The sequence below is a fragment of the Lissotriton helveticus genome, chromosome 5_1 (assembly GCF_964261635.1).
Source record: "Lissotriton helveticus chromosome 5_1, aLisHel1.1, whole genome shotgun sequence".
NCBI classification, from domain to species: Eukaryota; Metazoa; Chordata; class Amphibia; order Caudata; family Salamandridae; genus Lissotriton; species Lissotriton helveticus.
In genome coordinates, this window is record NC_136065.1 from 1,936,313,990 (window position 1) to 1,936,331,974 (window position 17,985).

The window sequence follows — 17,985 nt, forward strand, 5'->3', positions numbered from 1 at the left end:
TTAATGTAGGGCCTTCTGCTTAATGTAGAACCCTGTGGTACTCCACATTTCAGGGATAGAATGTCCGAGAGACATGGTGGGTCCTTTATCTGGAAGGTTCTGCCCTCGAGGAAGGACGCAAGCTATTTTAGTGCATTGTCATCGATCCCTTCCTCAGTGAGCCTTTTGATGTTGTATGGTCTACCATGTCAAAGGCTGCGCTCTGGTCCTAGAGGATGATGGCTGCTGAGCCCCCCTAATCATGAAGTTGCCCGAGTTCTTCAGTTACGGCTAGCAGTGCCGTCTGGGTATAATGGAGGAAATTGTTGAATTCCAGGAAGATGAAGAGGTGTTGGCAATATGTTTCGCCAAACGTTTAGATACACCTGGCAGCAGGTAGATAGGCCTGTAATTTCCTTGGCATAAGGGTCTAAATTTGGCTTCTTCAGCAGAGGTTTTACCACTGCATGCTTCCATTGTTGGGGGACTGTGCCGGAGGCAAGTGACGAGTTCAACAGTTCTAATGGGACTTGGGAGAATGGTCTCAGGATCTTGTGCTAGGATATAAAGAAGGGCCAGATCCGGAGAAGAGCCCGACTTTACCAGGCAGAGTAGAACCAGGAGTTAGTTATGGGTGATCAGGGGAAAACCAGGAGCCCAGGATCTTGGCAATTTGAAGGTGGAGTGCCTGCAAAGGGTTTGGTCTCTTTTATATTGTTGGGGAATGACGAATAGATGTCTAAGATATTTTGGGAGAAGGAGGTTAGTTCATTGTAGCAGGCGACTGAGAGTTCTAGGGATGGACAGTCATTTTTCCCCTCTACAATTGATTTCACAAAATTTGAAAGATTTCCTCGGTGAATTTGAGGAGTTCTCGATTTTGGTAGCGTAGTAGGTTGCTTAAGAAGTTCTGACCTCGGAGTGATAGATCCTAATTGCTTCCCAGTATTTCCGCGTACTCACTTTGTCGTGATGTTTTCTCCATTTCCTTTCTAGTTTTTTGCACTGTTTCCTGATTGTTAACAGGTGAGAGGAGCACCACAGGGATTATTTTTCATTTGTTGTGAGCTCTTATGGCTCTTTACCGGGAGGACTTGGTCAAGGGAATTGCTAATCCAGTTAAGGAATTTAGAATTTGCCCCAGAGATGTGATGCCCCAGGTCAGGTTTGTTTTTGCTGATATGGCCATCAAGAGTTCATTGTCTAGTTTGGACCAGCAGTGGTCGTTTGTCTTAGCCTGGGGAGGAGCACATTGGTGGGCCAGATCTCTCTTTGCTCCTCTAGTGTCCAGCTGGATATGGGTCCTCAATGCTTCTGTGGTGGTCACGTGGATGAGGGCCGTATGTGCTCCTTTGATGCTCACCTGGATAAAGGCTCTCTGAGCAGGCCACCTGGAAGGGGATTGTTAGTGCTCGTTTGATGCCTACTTTGTCGAGAACCCTCTGTGCTCCTGTGGTGGTCGCATGGGCGAGGGTCCTATGCACTTCTGTGGTGGCCATCCAGAAAAGGGTCATCTGCTCAAGTATGGTGGCCACCTGGATGAGGGCCCTCAGTCTAGACTCTCTTCATGCCCTGCATCTTTGTCCTCATCAAATTTGAGTTATCGCAAAGATATCTTCCTCTTACCTCTAGTGCTTACCGTAATATCTCTCCTTTTACACCCCAAGCTTGTGGGGCAATAGGAGAAACAGAAGGGCAAAATGAAGTTGCTGGTTTGCATACACTGCAGAGCCTCTCTTCTGCTAAATGATTGAATTCACGTGCATGCTTTCTGTTATGTACTGTCTCTATTCCTTAACCTCTGTCTGCATGAGTGATGTAGGAGTGTCTTATGCATGTGGATTGAGTTGTGTGTGTGTGTTTCACGTTATTCAGCTGGTGGGGCATCCCAGGACTGCCCTAGCTAGAGTTGTCCTGCTCCTGGTGACTGCAGCACACATTCATGGTTCATTCCATAACGCGACCCCAACACTACAGTGGCTTCTAGCCTGGAACAGTGTCTGCGTATTATATCGCAATCTCATGTATATGAATTTACTTGTTTGCCTACAATTGTGTGGACCACCATATCTTCACACTTCCACTCTTGTTTCTCCCCATTTAATACAGGTGCAGAGGCAGCTGATGCGTACTTGATACAAAATGGCTCTGACGACAGCCACAGCCTTCATAATGCCGTTTCCATGGTATCTGACGACGTGTCCTTCACTTCTGATTTCCAGGATGATGGTGAGTCCAGCCTTCTTGTCCTGGTCATTTGCCTGGTAGCCGGAAAGCGATTGCAAAATTTCCAGTGTCCTTTCGTTTTACTTCTGAAAGTTTCCTATTGTTGCAGTTGGATATGCTAGCAGTGGACGCTTTGGTTTCTCTGTAGCACATGTAGAACAACAAGAGATCATATTATTTTAACCAACATGCTTCATTCACACTGAAGTAAATGATATCTACGTTTGTCTGAAAGCTGGGGCTTTTCCTTTACTATGTGCCTAGCAGAAGAATTCTGGGGTTGGATCAATAGAAAACTTAATGGACTTTTCTAAAAGGCTTGGGTTGAGATGTTCTACCATGTATGGAGATTATGTTCCAAAGTTCTGGTGCTTGGTGGAAGTAGAGCTTGCCTCCTCGGATCATGTATTTAGATTTTTTTTTTTTTTTTGCAGATTCGTTAAACTTTGTTTTGTGTGAGGCCAGAGAGGTACTCGATGGTTCTCTTGCAGAAGTGGGACATCGCAGTGCCTCTTAACCATTTACAAGTGAGATATGTACCTGGAATCTTATTCTAGCCCAGACCAGTAAGAGCAGTGCTGCAACAGTGGAAGCTATGCTTGTAAGCTGTGCTTAGCTAGGTATTTACGAGCGGAACTCTAGCCCTTCTGGAGAGGGCAGTGCAGATACAGCAAATTGGTTAATTTAATTTTGCCACAGTGTGTCAATCACTAATGCATAGAGCTTTCTCCTTTGGAACAAAATTGAGCTAGTTGCCAGGCTTTTCCTGGGTGTTTATTCTAAGATCGTTTGTCAAGGTAGGAACCCAGGATTCTACTTTTTTACAATAGTGTCATGTGTGCCTGGTGGTTAAAGATGATCAGCAAGCTGACTTCAGCATGTGCCTAGAAGGCTGTACATATATGTCGTTTTGTAGCCCTGCATCTCTATCCTCCTTCCTGTCCAGCTTTCTAAAGACTTCAGACTAATATAGAGGCAACTCCTGTTGCACCATCTTTGAGATGGAGCTGGATGTCTTCAGTAGAGGGGTGTATAGGGAGATTGTACGACTCGAGTGGTATCTTGAAAGGCATCGGGAATATCCTGAAGCACAGATGACAAGGGAAAGCTTGCAGGCACACAGTTGAACTATAAAAACAAAAACCTCCCTTTTTCAGCATGTCTTCCAACAGTGTTCCCTAAAACATGACTGTCTTTTATTGCTCTTGCCTGCATGACTGCAGCTCTTACAGTTAATCAATACTAAATGACAGTAATGTACCAAAGAAAACACCAATCTGGATCTTCATGAGATGGGCTTCCAATTTTAGGGTGTAAACACTAAAAGTGTTCTCATGGCTCATGGCACTCAATGGCTGTGATAGGACGTGGACGGTGGAAGTGTTTGAGATTGTCTATTCAACCTGGCAGCTACAATGGACATCATGGAACCTTCTCCAGTACATATCGGAGACATAAACCGCTTTGCCGCGGCGCACATTCCGCTGCGGTGTGGGCAAATTCCGCGTGTGCGCAGATCGGACAGCCCCACGACTGTCCGACGCACACGCCCACTGTGACGTCGGATGGCCAGGGGGCGTCCGAAGCATGGCAGAGGTTAATCCAAGCTACAGCATTATCATGGATCAGACCCTGTTTGTCATGATGCTTATGAACTCTAAGAATTGTACACTAAATATATCAAGTGTAGAGTCCCCATGGCCCACTCTTGTCACTCCTTTGAGTTTTTTTTGCAGTTTTCAGCCCGGTATTCTTGCTCCATTTTTGTGGGGTTAACTGTTTTATGTACGTTGGTGACTTCCAGCTCCTCGTTATCTTGAATATGCACACAAATGCAAACCAGATTAACATTGCAACAGTGTATTCATGAGTTGTTTAGTTGACACCAACCCTTTTCCTCTAGCTGAATATACATTTTTTTTACATGAATGGCTGTGGTGCTGTGGAAGGCATAATTATGGCTGGTCACGATGAAAAGTGTCTGGCATGAAGAACGCTTATCGCAATGGTGTTTATCTTGGCCATTTGGTCTGCACCATCTAAGTAGTCAGACCCCTAACGCCAGAGTGCTCTTTGGTGGCATGAATAAATGTAATCGAATTGCATCCTATCTTTGAAGACTACTACTTCATTAGAACACTCTTCATGTGATTGTCCAGGTTTTCAAGAGCAGATGTACAGTTTTGAGGAACACTCTAAAAAGTATCTTGATCAGCCCATTTCTGACTTCGCTTAAATCTAATCCAGAACCCGCTACCTCTGAGGAAAAGGTTGACAGCAGATCTTTACAGGTACATGGAGGTGATCTTAAGAGTGTCCTTCCTGACACCTTGAACTTAAGATGATCATTTTAAACTGAGAAAGCAGATTGAGACCTAGCTGTTCCCAACTTAAGACTGGCCCTGTCTACAGTAAGACCTCCATTTTGCCATGTTTTCACTCCCTTTTCTTTTCTTTAGGAAGCCAAAAGACTCTTGGAATACTGGGGGTGGGTCCTACCACTTCCGGGACCGTGCACGATATACCCTTGGTGCCTCGGGTTCTGTTGTACAGATTGTTATGTGGGATATTGTTAAAGGATTGTCAGTTCATGCTGATAAATACTTAAAATGTTGGTGGGCCCTTCAGCAGCAGGAAAAAGCTGGGCTGGTCCTATTCTCTTGAATTTAGTTTTATTATTTTATTGTTTTTTTTTTAAATGTATTAGGACCCTGCTCTACAATACTGTGAGAAGGTAAAATACTTTTGCATTATTTTCATCTGTACTGTTAAGGTATTTTGCATCATGTGAAAACGAAAAGCCACCCTTACATCTAAGACAGTGGACACAACTTTGGACGGATATCTTCAAAAGGCAGTAGGGTCTTAACTAAGGAAATAGAAATTGCAGAGCAAAGACTCTCACTAGCCCCCTGCCCGGATATTGCAGTCCCAATTGTTTCTCAAGTAACCACTCCGGAACTTGTTACGGTCCAGAGACCACCCCCTCCTTTATCTCCAACTGTAATTGTTTCAAGTCAGGATGTTACACAAACGCTAATTGAAGGGGCTGATCTAACAACTTGTCCAGAGACGAAAGCTCCTGTACCGCCAACTGCTCCCGGAGGGAAACGAAAACGAAAAGATCTGGCTGGGTGACAGTAAAATAGAAGGACACTCACGAGGGTCAAGAGAGCCAAGCAAACTCACCTAGTCTGAAATACTTCAAGGACTCAGTCAGGTGGAGGGAAAAGCAGTGCAACAAATGAACTAGATAATATTGTTGATACATTTAGTAGAATTGTACATGAGGCCCTGACACCCATCCTACCAAGACTAGCCTGCATTGAGGATCATCTTGCTCAAGTGGTGTTGGGTTTAGGTACTAAGATGGCAACTAACAAACAACCTAATTATGTTTCCTGTCCAAGAAACTTAAACTTTAAACATCATGAGGTAATCCCTAGTGTCCTGTCGAATGGCCCGACCTCTTTGAGTGTACCATCATCTGCAAATGGCCATGTCCCTAGTACAGAGGCCCTTCTTCACGATGCCAGTATTCATTATTTGGCCTTTACAACACAGGATTCAACTCTGGCTGGGATCCCCCGCAGGAATACTGAAAACCCGGATCAGGGGGCCACAAATCAGCCAAGACTGACCATGAAAGCTAGGGGTACATCCTCACAAAGGATTTTAAACGCAACTGGTTCAGTACAGGATTTAAAAAACGGGAGGAGTGCTCAAGACATCCTAAACTTACCCCCGGAATGTACACCATATATTATGATTTTGAAAGGAGTGCCCGATCTGGCTCCTGCCAGCAAGAAACTTTCCGAAGCCTTATTAACAAATTGGCTCACTGGTCCCATAAGAAAATCTCGCTGAAGTTAAATTGGTCTGAAAAATTATAATGGCTAGGCGAGTGAGCTGGCCAGGTTACACAATTAAACACGGGTTAGGGGACTGTGTCGTGCTTAACTTTAATAATGCATGGTGTGCTCATTTTGCCCTAACGAATTTAAGAGATTTGCCTTGTGATTCAGTAGAGATTCACCCTTTGTTTTTTTTTTCACCCCCCATATTATGAAGCTATAGTTAGAAAACTGCCTCAGCCCGATGGATTCAAATTTACATCTTCCGGTACAGCCTCCCTCATTCGTTCACCCTTAGCTGTTTGATGCTCTTTCAGGGTTGATGGAACTTGACTGACTATTTGGGTGTTCTAGACAATCAGTTGCTGTATTTGGGCAGGTATGTACTGTAACGCTCAAGGGAGAGAAATTTTCCTCTACAAAGAACCAAGAGGAAGATTTTTAGTTCTGATTTTAAAAGAGATTAGGCAGTATTCTTATATTGCAGGGTTTTATTATTGATCTTCACTGACCACTTACGATATATGTACTAGGGTTTCCAACTATATTAAAGTAGCCATGGCGATTAGGAACCGGTATTAGCCATTGCTACTGAACCTGATTACTGTAATTCTCTAAACATAGAAAACTAAGAACTGATGTATTTTTATGGAGGAGGCCGCACGCCGTAATTGTGATTAGTGCCTTGTAACACAGATTGTAATTTTATCAGAAGATTGTTTTAAGGTGTATCTCTCCCGCATTTTATATAATGAATTGACGTGTATAAACTGCTTATTGTGCTGCTTTGTATATTGATTACTGAAATAATAGTTTGTTATGATGATTTTATGAACTTTTATGGTCTTTGTATGAAACCGAATAAAGGTATTTTGACTGACTGGTGGGGTTCTGATCAGCATGTTCTGAGATGTGGTGCCCGATTCATACATGGCGTATTCTACCAATAAATGTGTTCTGTCTTGACATAGTGGTCAAGACAATCATGGTGTTCTCTGGCGAAAAATTCTATGTTCTATGCAATTCTTGCATCGTTTCTGTGAGAGAAAAAAAAAGTACCCGGTGAGTGTTCATCTGAGTTGTATAGATCAATATCATTATCAGTGCATTGATAAAGTCTTACCAATTTTTATAATAGCAATGCTTGTATGCACTTTATTGCCTATTTGAACTGTGTGACAAAGATGGCAAGCGTGTGAGTACAAAAAGGGGTAGGCCCTTAAGAACTCAGGACCTGGGTCCGTGAAGCAGTACAAAAATAGGGTTGGTCCGAGTTGAAGAGTTTCAAAAGGCTTATAGAAAGCCAGTTATTTGGTTGGTCACACAATCAACGACTTCATTATCGTTTACTTTAAAGTATATTCTCCATACACTTAGACAATTTATTTCAAGATTCATTGGCATTTATTCAAGCAAAGTTTCAATCAAATTGCAGCCAATAGTTCATTTTAAGGACATAGCAAACATGTAATTGTAAACTCATTACATTCATAAATTCAAAAAAGTGCTCTCGGTGAGAAGGGGAGGGGTGAGTGAAGTGAGGGGGACACGGTAAAGGTGTAGTGACATTTTTATGGCATCATTTTGCAGTTGAAAAGCCTTTACTCTCAAATCAGTAAGCAAAGGTTCCCAATGTTCATCACACATAGAAGGCGAGACACAATCTCTTGTTTGAGTCCTATGGTGTGAGGTAAGAAAAGCGTAGTTCTACGTTTCGACCCCCGGTTACGCTAAAGGGTTGTTTTCAGCCTCATGTTGGGGTCTTCATCAGGAAAGGGGGAGAGCCTAGGGGGCAAGGTAAAAACTTAATTTAGTAACTATCAGTGATTGTGCGTTTTAAAAAATTAGTGACTCTGGGGATGTGGTAGTACCTACATCAGAAGACGGTCGGCATCTGTACCGTCTTAGGCGGGGCCATGGCACAGCTCCCGATTTGTTCTGAAATAAATTAACACTAGGCATCAAGGTGCTAGTTTATGAAAAACTGCCAAGGGGTGAGCGGTCAAGCAGGACGGGACTTACTTTTCAACTGTACTTGTTGGCATAGTACCGGATTACGCTGTGGGATCGTTCCACACGCCCGGGGACATCAAGTGCTCCTTGGCTGTGGGAACAGAAAAGTAGCGCATTGAGGTTAGAGGGGCGCGGGCATAGATGTTAGGCATTTGCCGCGAGAGGGATTAGTTTTTAGGTCTACAACCAAGCCGGAAGGGTTGAGGCTTTACCTTAAAACGGGACCGCAGTGGGTAGATTCCCGTTCCAGCGGCGGGCTGCATCCGAGATGGCAAGCGGGCAAGCATTTTTTTAGCACTTGAGTGAGTAAGGTGCATTTCAAAATAAATGCAGGGTATTTTATTATTGATTACATCTACTATTTTTTTAATAATACATTTAAATCTGTTTTGATATTATGAACAGCTTGTGTTTTACTGTTATATTTGTGTGAAATGTACAGACTAATGTTTATATGTTTTTCAACCATGTCTAAACGTATGGAGGACCCAGGGGTGAAGCACAGTGCCCTGTTCTGTGGAGTCATGTTATGTTGAGGGTGATATAGCTGGTATTTATTTATTGAGATGTTTAACAAGCATTTTATATCTTTCCACTATAACTACTAATCTGTGAGGAATAGAGAGGAGACAAAGGCTACATACTGGGCTTTAGGAGTCCATTCGGGTGAGGTGAGAAATAAGGGCTGAACTTTTTTTTAAAATCTGTTTTTAAAGGTTACTTGAATAAAAAAAGGTAGTTTGGCTCAGCTGTACTTTGGGGGATGTAGGATGCCTAATGGTTTAGGTGCCAACACTGCCACAGACAGAGCACCATCTTTCTGCTAGTTGAATTGGAGTTGGGGAGTGAGATGCAATGATGCTGTTTCTAGATGTCCTGTTGCCCCGGACAAACTTTTGAATAAATGTTGGGTACTATTTTAGTGTGCTCTATGAGAGCCTTAGCTCAGCATTGAATCTGGGCACACTATAACAGTGCCTTGAGAGTCTTTGGTCTACATAGCGCTGCATGACATAAGCTATCACAAAATCGGCAACATGCCCATTATTTTCCATCATAATGGTAATCTATGTTCAACACACATACCCTCAGTATGTGCATTGTTGTGATCTTAAATGAAATACACAACCTTTCTTTTCCCTTGATTGACCAATTAGAGCTGCGCTAGTGATGGAATTGGACTTTACTGCAAACCTACTGGTTCATTTAATTAACTGTTGAGGTATCTTTCTGTACCTTATTTATGGGATAAAATACCGTTTGCCATGCCTCGTTGTTCTATATGGTATGGAACTCCGAGGTAACTTGCAATATCCAGGTATGCTAGGGAGTACTTTATCCCATATAATAAATGGTCACACCATTGCCTTTACCACAAACCACTTCTAACCTTGATGTGAAGCTGCTACATATGAAAGGGGGTGCATGTTTTCAAACATGAAGAATAAAAATAAAACTAGTGCAGAACTGAACACATCACAAACCTGTTAGATATTTGTTGTAAACAGATATTAGAAATGTTTCAATACAGTTAGTTTAAAAAAAAAAAGCGACAGTGGCTAGGAACCTTTAGAAACCTGCAGAAAGATTCTAGCTTTTCTCTATCTAAGCAGTGCAACAAATAAACATATTCTATTTGTCATTGTAAGCTTTTAAGAACAGAGCAGAAGAATGAAAAGCAACATTTCATTTGTTGCTTTAAACAGCTGCTTTAAATATGCTCTGTGACCTTTCACCTTGGCTGCTTGTTCTGGCTGCAGTCACTGTGATGTCATAACTCTAATGTAACGACCTTAAAATAGTCGATTCTGACATCTTTTGTTTATAATTGTCGACTTGGTGCTCCTCAAATAGTGACTGCCGTTCTGACATCTTTTCTTTATAAACTGCTGGTTGATGCGCCACAAACAGTGACTGCCGCTTTTACAGTGATTACATAATCCCATGTATTTTAAGTAGAATGTAGTGATTCGTGTAGTCAGCGTGGTTACTTCTGATGACGCAGGGCGGACTGTATGCGTAATATATATCCAAGAACGGTTGTCTCCGAAGCACATTGTTCTTGATAACCTACCTGACTCTATTAGACTCTAGCTTGCAGCTAACCATCCAGCTAGCATTCGTTTATGCGTCAGCGCTCTGAAGTAACTGAAGGGTGAAATATCGCGTTTTAGAACACTCCTTCATAACAATAATTTAAAACAATTATACATCCCCGCACTAATGTGCCTTCTGCACCTTCTGTCACAAGGTTCAAGTCCCTTCACGCTGACTCAGCCTTTCACCCTTAGGAAATTATGAAAGAAGCTCCAGAGAGTTGGGTGGCAGTCACATTTTTGAGCTGGTTAATCTAAGCGCTGTATACGTGCTTCTGCTGCTTGACGCCGCAAAATTTCGCGTACTGCTTTGCGTAAGCAGACGAATCTTGCGTACATTTACACCGTGATAAGTGCTTGACGTTTGGCGAGCCAGACGGATTGTTGTGTTAAACAGATGCAGCGCTTGCCAGAATTAGCACTTTAGTAATAATTGGGTAATCTGACTTTGCAATCATTTATATTGCTGAGTTTTATTTTTTTTTCTCGTGGGAATGTCATAGTTTTTCCATTTTTTTTGCACGCACCGTGGAAATCATTGAGCCCGGGGTGGGAAACGAAGCTTTATCGATGTATTTAAAACGTTTTTATGGGCATACTTAATGTGCTATTGTTTTGGAAGTGTCTGCTCGTAAAACGCGTTTTATGGGCCGAGCGGAGAGAGGAGAATTCTGCAGCGCCCTCTTGTGGCGGAAACTTCGAACTTTTATTTAGCCACAACGCATCGTCTCTCCCTGCTCGGCCCAAAATCTCTGGTCTGAAATGGAATATGATAGTGATGCCAGGACACACGCAGGTTAGCAAACCTGTCATAGAGTTGTCTCAGAAATTAATCTAATGCCTCTGTCATGAGCACGACAGTGTTTAGATTTCGAGGAACTGCTGAAGAAAGCGGTATACAGAAGCTGCAAGTGCTTGGTGTAACACCATGATGTGAAAGGTGATTTTGTTTAAACGGCAAAATTGTTAGAGCGCCTTATCCCACAAAACACAGAAAGAAAATACAGTTTATGTATTTTTTTTAGCACTAACCTGAACCAATAGCACTAGAGCGGTTTACGACAGAAACAAACTAGTCTGCTTGTTTCCTTTTTGGGGATAGAGAGAGTAAGTGATTGGCGTAGATGGACAGGGTGTTGTGCCGAGGCCTGGATACGTTCCAAGGTGGGCAGCTCTAGCCCCTGGGCAGGGCCCCTTTCTTGTTAATGCAGACGTAAAGAGACATTCTTTCTCTCTCTGAAGGAGGGGATGCATTTAAGAGAGAACCACCTCATTTTTAGGTTTTGACTAGCCAGCCAATGCGTACGAAGTACGCATGTGCTAGAAAAAACCTAATGAGAATAGTATATGGGGCTTGGAATCCGCCCCGTCTTCTATTGGCTAGCTCCATAAATGGAGGCTAGCCATTGGAAGACGGGCCTGTCCGTCAATGCCGGACCAGATTCGGGGGCGTTCCCGAGATTTTTTGGCTTTTGGCTACGTCAGCCGAAAGCCTGTCCTCGGGAACGCCCCCGAATCTGGTTCTCCCTTGAACCCATGGCTAGTGGCTTCATAAGGCGTGACGTGATGCAAGCAGCCTCAGGGCGCCGTCTGGTACCGATAAGAGGGTGGAGGGAATGGGAAGCGCTTCAGGCTTGAAGGCTGAACATCGTGGCGCTACTCGCCTCTATCTGTCAAATTCCCCTCCTCCCTCTCTTCATCTTACCTGCGCCCTTCCCCCCTCCACTGTTGTGCAGCTCGTCTTTGCCAGCTTTAGTTACACAAGTACCACACATGCTCACGGCCTATGTGTGCCAGAACAACTGAAAGCGCCGGGAAGCCGTGCCAGTGTCAGAGTGTGCGCTACAGAAACGCCAGCTGGCAATAGCAGTGTGAGGCCTTCAAAAGGTGGCTGCGCCTTACCACGAGGAGACCCGTGTGTACTGGGAACACGTCCGGATCCGTGACTAACTCTGTCCCAGCCCTACTGGCTTTGTCACAGGCACTGTCGCCTGTCCAGAAGTGTGGCAGGCCAGTCAAGTCACTAGAGAGGATGTTGTGCAAAGAAAGCTCGCTAGAAGCTCGAATTTGGGGACTTGTGGTTTTATTTAACCAGTGTAAAACCAGGACTACAAATCCCAGAATTCTAAGAGAACCCCCGGGAGAGGACTCACTGGAACTGGAAGCTTTGCAGCTGTGTCTGGGGTGTTGCAGCTCATGATGAGGCAGTTATTGATGGCCCCACTGGAATGTCTGGGGGGAGGGGGGTGAGTCGGTGACCCCGCCCCCGGGCCCCCAGCAGCGGTGACTCGGTGGGAACGGAGCGGCCAAGGTTGGCCCGGCCCAGGGGACCCCTCGTGGAATCCGGACCGAAAACATAGCCCGGATTCCTGGGAATCCGCCGGGCTGAGAGGGGCAGAGCAGGCGGGCCTCCCCGGGGAGCAAAGGGAAGGGCTGGGGCCGGCACAGCTTGGGCGAGTGAGGGGTGACTGACTGCCCGAGTGAGTGAGGTTACATGAGGTAGGCTGTGCAGGGCACCTCTTGCCACCCCTCACCCACCGTGACACACTGGCCCCAGGCATTGCTTGCACCCGGGGTGGGCGAGTCAGAGCACTCATGGGCGAGCCAGCCTGAGCCGAGCCCGGGCACCGGTCTGGCTCTAGAAGCCGAAGGCCGAGCCGAGCCGCAAAACAGCAGCAAAGGCAGCAGCGGTTACTTTTGTAACAGGTGCGCAAATAAGACACGTTCCTTAACACGTAGAAAATTAATGTTTATTTAATGACCACTTGTGTTTCACCGACAGTTGCCCGAGTATAAGTTTCAGGCAGGGTGTCTGTCCCACCCTCAAACACACGCTTCATGTACGTGTTAACAATAATACACATTAAAGTCACACAGCGCACCTTTCCGCTCGCCCCTGATGCAGTGTTACCACTTTGTTTCTGCACAGCCTCTGTAGCCGTAGCGAGCCCATTTTCACCAGTTTATCTGCTTTGTTTTATTAGTGTTCCCATGGTGGTGGTATGGAGTGTGTGTTTCTGTAGTATTCCCTCGCGTCAGCAATTGTTTCTCTTCGTTGCAGCAGAGTTCTTACTGTGTTTTGGGCACTGTTCCTTCCTTGTTTCATCAGTGCTCTCACTGGGTTTTGGCACTGTTCCTTCCTTGTTTCAGCTGTGTTCTTACTGGGTTTTGGCACTGTTCCTTCCTTGTTTCAGCAGTGTATAATATGGATTTGCATTTTCCTTGTTTTCGATTTGTTGGAACAAAGAGACATAAAGGGAGGGAGGGAAAAGAGGGGAAAATATATTTTTCATTATATTTTTTTTCTCTCTTTTTTCTCTTTCAATCTACCTCCATTTTTGCTCTAATCTTATTTGCTGGATAAGTAATTTATTTTGTCCCCTCGCTTTTGGCTTGTGATGTTAGGTAAGTGGCCCTGTAGGGAGCTGGAAGAAGGCAAAGATCCGAAGCGAGAGATGAGGGTCCTACAGGGGGAACCAGCAGGACAAAAAAGAGGTCTGTTCAGGACTGGGAGGGGCAGATGAAAGGCCCGTCAGGGATTGGGAGGGACAGATGAGAGACCTTCAGCAAATGGGAGGCTAGAAAACGACCCAAAGGAGTAGATGAGAAACCAATAAGAATCAATAGAGCAGCGAGCATTTTAACAGCAAAGCTAACAAAGTTTAGATTGACATGTATGAGCCCTAACTAATTCCCAGCGTTTGAATTCATCAAGGCTGCATTTTGCTGAATTCTTAGCTTCCAAATTCTGCCTGGTAGTTAAGTTAAGGAAATATTATAAACCAAATAGATGGCATGTGTTCCCTTCAGTTAGTGCTGCCTTTTTAGCCTACAGCCCATTCTTGCAATGTATAAGCATTAAACTACAAATCTCAGAATGCAGTTGTTGTTGGATAAAAAAGCTGTAATGGTTTAAGGATCCAGGACGGCTCTGCTAGAAAAGAGGAAAAAGGCATGCATGCCCCAATTCCCAATTCAAACTGGAGACTCATATTTTTTTTGCCAGAAACAGGCTTCATTTTAGCATGCAATTGCTTAGAATTCCCACCATCCCATTCTTAACGGAAATTCATTTGAACCAATTTTTTTTCAAATCTCCTTCATAGCCACTCCCAGCCTGCCCTCTCCCAGCCTGTCCTCTCCCAGCCTGCCCACTCCCAGCCTGCCCTCTCCCAGCCTGCCCTCTCCCAGCCTGCCCTCTCGCAGCCTGCCCTCTCGCAGCCTGCCCTCTCGCAGCCTGCCCTCTCGCAGCCTGTCCTCTCGCAGCCTGTCCTCTCGCAGCCTGTCCTCTCGCAGCCTGTCCTCTCGCGGCCTGACCTCTCGCGGCCTGCCCACTCCCAGCCTGTTCTCTCCCAGCCTGTCCTCTCCCAGCCTGTCCACTTCCAGCCTGCCCTTTCCCAGCCTGTCCTCTCCCAGCCTGTCCACTTCCAGCCTGCCCTTTCACAGCCTGTCCACTTCCAGCCTGCCCTCTCCCAACCTGCCCTCTCCCAGCCTGTCCTCTCCCTGCCCCCTCCCAGCCTGCCCTCTCCCAGCCTGTCCCCTCCCTGCCCTCTCACAGCCTGTCCTCTCCCTGCCTGTTGTCGTGTCCCGGCGGCAGCAGGCAGGAGCGTGCACTGCGTCCCCGAAGTAACAGCTCTAAAGCAAGCAAGAAGTACGCCCCCCTCCCACCAATCCCTGTTAGGTAGTGGAAACTGTCCAAACTGGGGTGCAGACAGCCCCTCTCACCTTTCGGCCTGGTACCACTGCACCAGCCGCACTACTTCCCTACTGACCGTTCTCCACTTCAGCCCCGTCTAAATTACAATTCATGCTTGTGACCCTTTTGCCTGCTGGTGCCTCCGTGTGCCCCTGTTGCCTGCTTGTGCCTCCGTGTGCCCCTGTGGCCTGCTTGTGCCTCAGTTTTCGTGCCCCTGTTGCCTGCTTGTAACAGTGCCTGCTTGTACCTCCGTTTTCGTGCCCCTGTTGCCTGCTTGTGCCTCAGTTTTCGTGCCCCTGTTGCCTGCTTGTGCATCCGTTTTCGTGTCCCTGTTGCCTGCTTGTGCCTCTGTGTGCCCCTGTTGCCTGCTTGTGCCTCCGTGTGCCCCTGTTGCCTGCTTATACCTCCGTGTGCCCCTGTTGCCTGCTTGTGCCTCCGTGTGCCCCTGTTGCCTGCTTGTGCCTCAGTGTGCCCCTGTTGCCTGCTTGTGCCTCCGTTTTCGTGCCCCTGTTGCCTGCTTGTGCCTCCGTGTGCCCCTGTTGCCTGCTTGTGCCTCCGTGTGCCCCTGTTGCCTGCTTGTGCCTCCGTGTGCCCCTGTTGCCTGCTTGTGCTGTGTGGGTGTGTGTGGAGGGCTCTGTGTAGCTGTGTGTGTGGGAAGCTTTGTGTGGCTGTATGTGTGGGGGGCTGTGTGGGTGTGTGTGTGGGGGGAGTCTGTGTGGGTGTGTGTGTGGGGGGGCTCTGTGTGTGTTTGTGTGTGTCATTTGCGAGAGATAAAGCTAGTGGCATTGTAAATGGCAATGCCATTTATTTATGTTAAAAAAACATAAATAAAAATAATGTCAAGAGCAATGCCAATAGCTCTAACTTTAACAAAGGCAAAACCATTGCATTGTAAATGCGTGTTAGTGTAAAGGCAGCGATGGAGCTGAGGCCTGTTGCACTGTCAGTGAAATGGGAAGACTGTGCATTTTTAAATGTATTGCCTTTTTGAAAGCCTGTTACGAAGAGTAACACGTTTTTTTATATATCCTAAAGCCAGCTACCTTCTCACTCTTATGTATTTATTTCTCTTTTGAATAGAACCAACGCCTTCTCTTCTTTTTAAAAATGTTTTGTGTTTTCTTATTAAGTTTGTTTTCATTAGTATCCTAATCTGGCTAAACAAGTGACTATTTTCGTTTGGCGCACACGTCACATACCAAGAGGGGTTCTGCGTTCATTTCTGTATTATATGTGCTTCTAAAAAAGCTTCTGCCGTTCCTCTTATTTAGTAAATAATATACTGTCTGCACTCTTTAAGTATGCATTCCTCCTTCCATTTATTTTACCGTCTGCTGTATTTTCATGTACTTTTTCTTTTACAGAATGCTGCTGCTTGCACTTTTTAAAAGTCTTGTTTACAGACAGCTCTTGGCTATCTGTTGTCGAAAGATCTTTTATGTATGATATCAGTACTTACAGCGGGCTTTGGGTCACGCCATTACTTATCACTGGTTGTCTTTCTTGTCATTCTAATTTTCTTGTGACTCGCTGCTTGCTACTTATTTGTGGTAAACATCCATTTGTACGCGGTCATTACTACGCAATCGTTACACGGACGGCGCCCCCCGCCCCCACTTCTTTCACAGGGCGAATACCGTCCACCCTGCCAAGAAGTTGGGCTCCCACTAAAAAAGATGCTGAATTCGTCCCGGTGTAATTTCCAAACACCGGGACACATTAAGCAGCTCCTGCACGTTGTTGTCTGCTTTTGATCACAACAACATGCAGGCTGGAACGGGGCTCTCTTATTTCTGACTCCTGCTGGGATACTCCGCCATAACAAAGGCGAGTCTAAGGGGTCATCAAGCCTCCTTTTGTTGGAGTTTCCTGGCTGGCAGGTGTCAGGAGCCTCACACCTGATGCAAATACAGCAGAGGGGAAACAAAGACTCGCACCTTGTTAGCACTTCACATATATTTAGGAGAGGCAGCTTTTCACTTTGTTCAAGCTCCGTTTAGGAGATTTGCATGCACTGTTGGAACGTTGATCTTTCCCAGTATTTGCACAAAATAAGTTGCATTTATATACGCTTATTACCCTTCAGGAGGCGTTGTAATAATTTAAATTTCACTATTGCTTTTAAAGTACTATGGCTATAGAAAGCTTAACGCTGACAAAAGGTAACATTGTTTTATATGTAGCGTACAAAAGTGTGAATCTTCTGCCTAAATCAGGAGTGTTTGCAAGTATACTCGAAATGTTTTCAAATGTACTCATGATACACCTGCTAAACATATATTTGAGGGCTTAAGATCTGATATCACTTATTGTGATGCCAGTTCCTGTGATGTCACCTGCTTTGATGTCACGCACCGTGATGTCACGTGCCGTGATGTCACACGCTGCGATGTGACACGCTGCGATGTTACTTGCATACTGATTAATTAGGTTAGCCCCCCCACTTCTTTTTTTAGGACTTGTGCCCTAGTTACAACTTATGCGCTGTAATAACGCGTAGCCCTTTCTACGCATGTTATTACATCGCATGCGCTTTAACAACGCATGTGTTGTAATGCGAACCACATTGTTCTGAGGAAACTGAGGCGTTTCCTCACAACGTAACGATCACCACCCCTCTGACGACGCAGATAGGAGAACAGAGGACACGAGGAGAGAGAGGTAAGAGGGACTGTTTTTAAGGGTTTAGGGTAGGGGAGGGTCGTGCAGGGTGTAGTCTTTTAGGATTAAGGGTAGTGTGTTTGAGGAGTAGTGTTTTGGGGTTTAGGGTAGTGTCTGGGGTCGTGCAGGGGAGTTTTTGGGTGTAGGGACAGCACTGGCGGTCGGGGGAGGGTTGTGCAGGGGGTAGTGTTTTAGAGTTTAGTGTAGTGTAGTGTTGTGGTGTTTGCGTAGGGTAGTGTTTTAGGGTTTAGGGTAGTGTTGGGGTGTCATGCAGGGTAGTGTTGTATTGTAGGGAGCGGACTGGGGGAAGGGTGAGGGTCGTGCCGGGGGTAGTGTTTTAGGGTTTAGGGTAGTGGGGTGATATTTGTGTAGGGTAGGGTATTAGTGTTTAGGGTAGTGTCGGGGGGGTTGTGCGGGGAGTGTTTTGTTGTAGGTACAGGACTAGGGGAGGATTGTGCAC

At 45.5% G+C, this 17,985-nt stretch overlaps 1 protein-coding gene across 1 annotated transcript in view; it reads left to right on the forward strand.

Moving 5' to 3' along the window:
- SKAP1 (src kinase associated phosphoprotein 1) overlaps positions 1–17,985 on the forward strand; it is a 1,469,988-nt gene that overhangs the window by 467,822 nt on the left and 984,181 nt on the right. Inside the window, exon 4 of the mRNA XM_078645553.1 lies at positions 2,089–2,208. Coding sequence (XP_078501679.1) covers positions 2,089–2,208 — 120 coding nt within the window. The remainder of the gene's footprint in view (positions 1–2,088; positions 2,209–17,985) is intronic.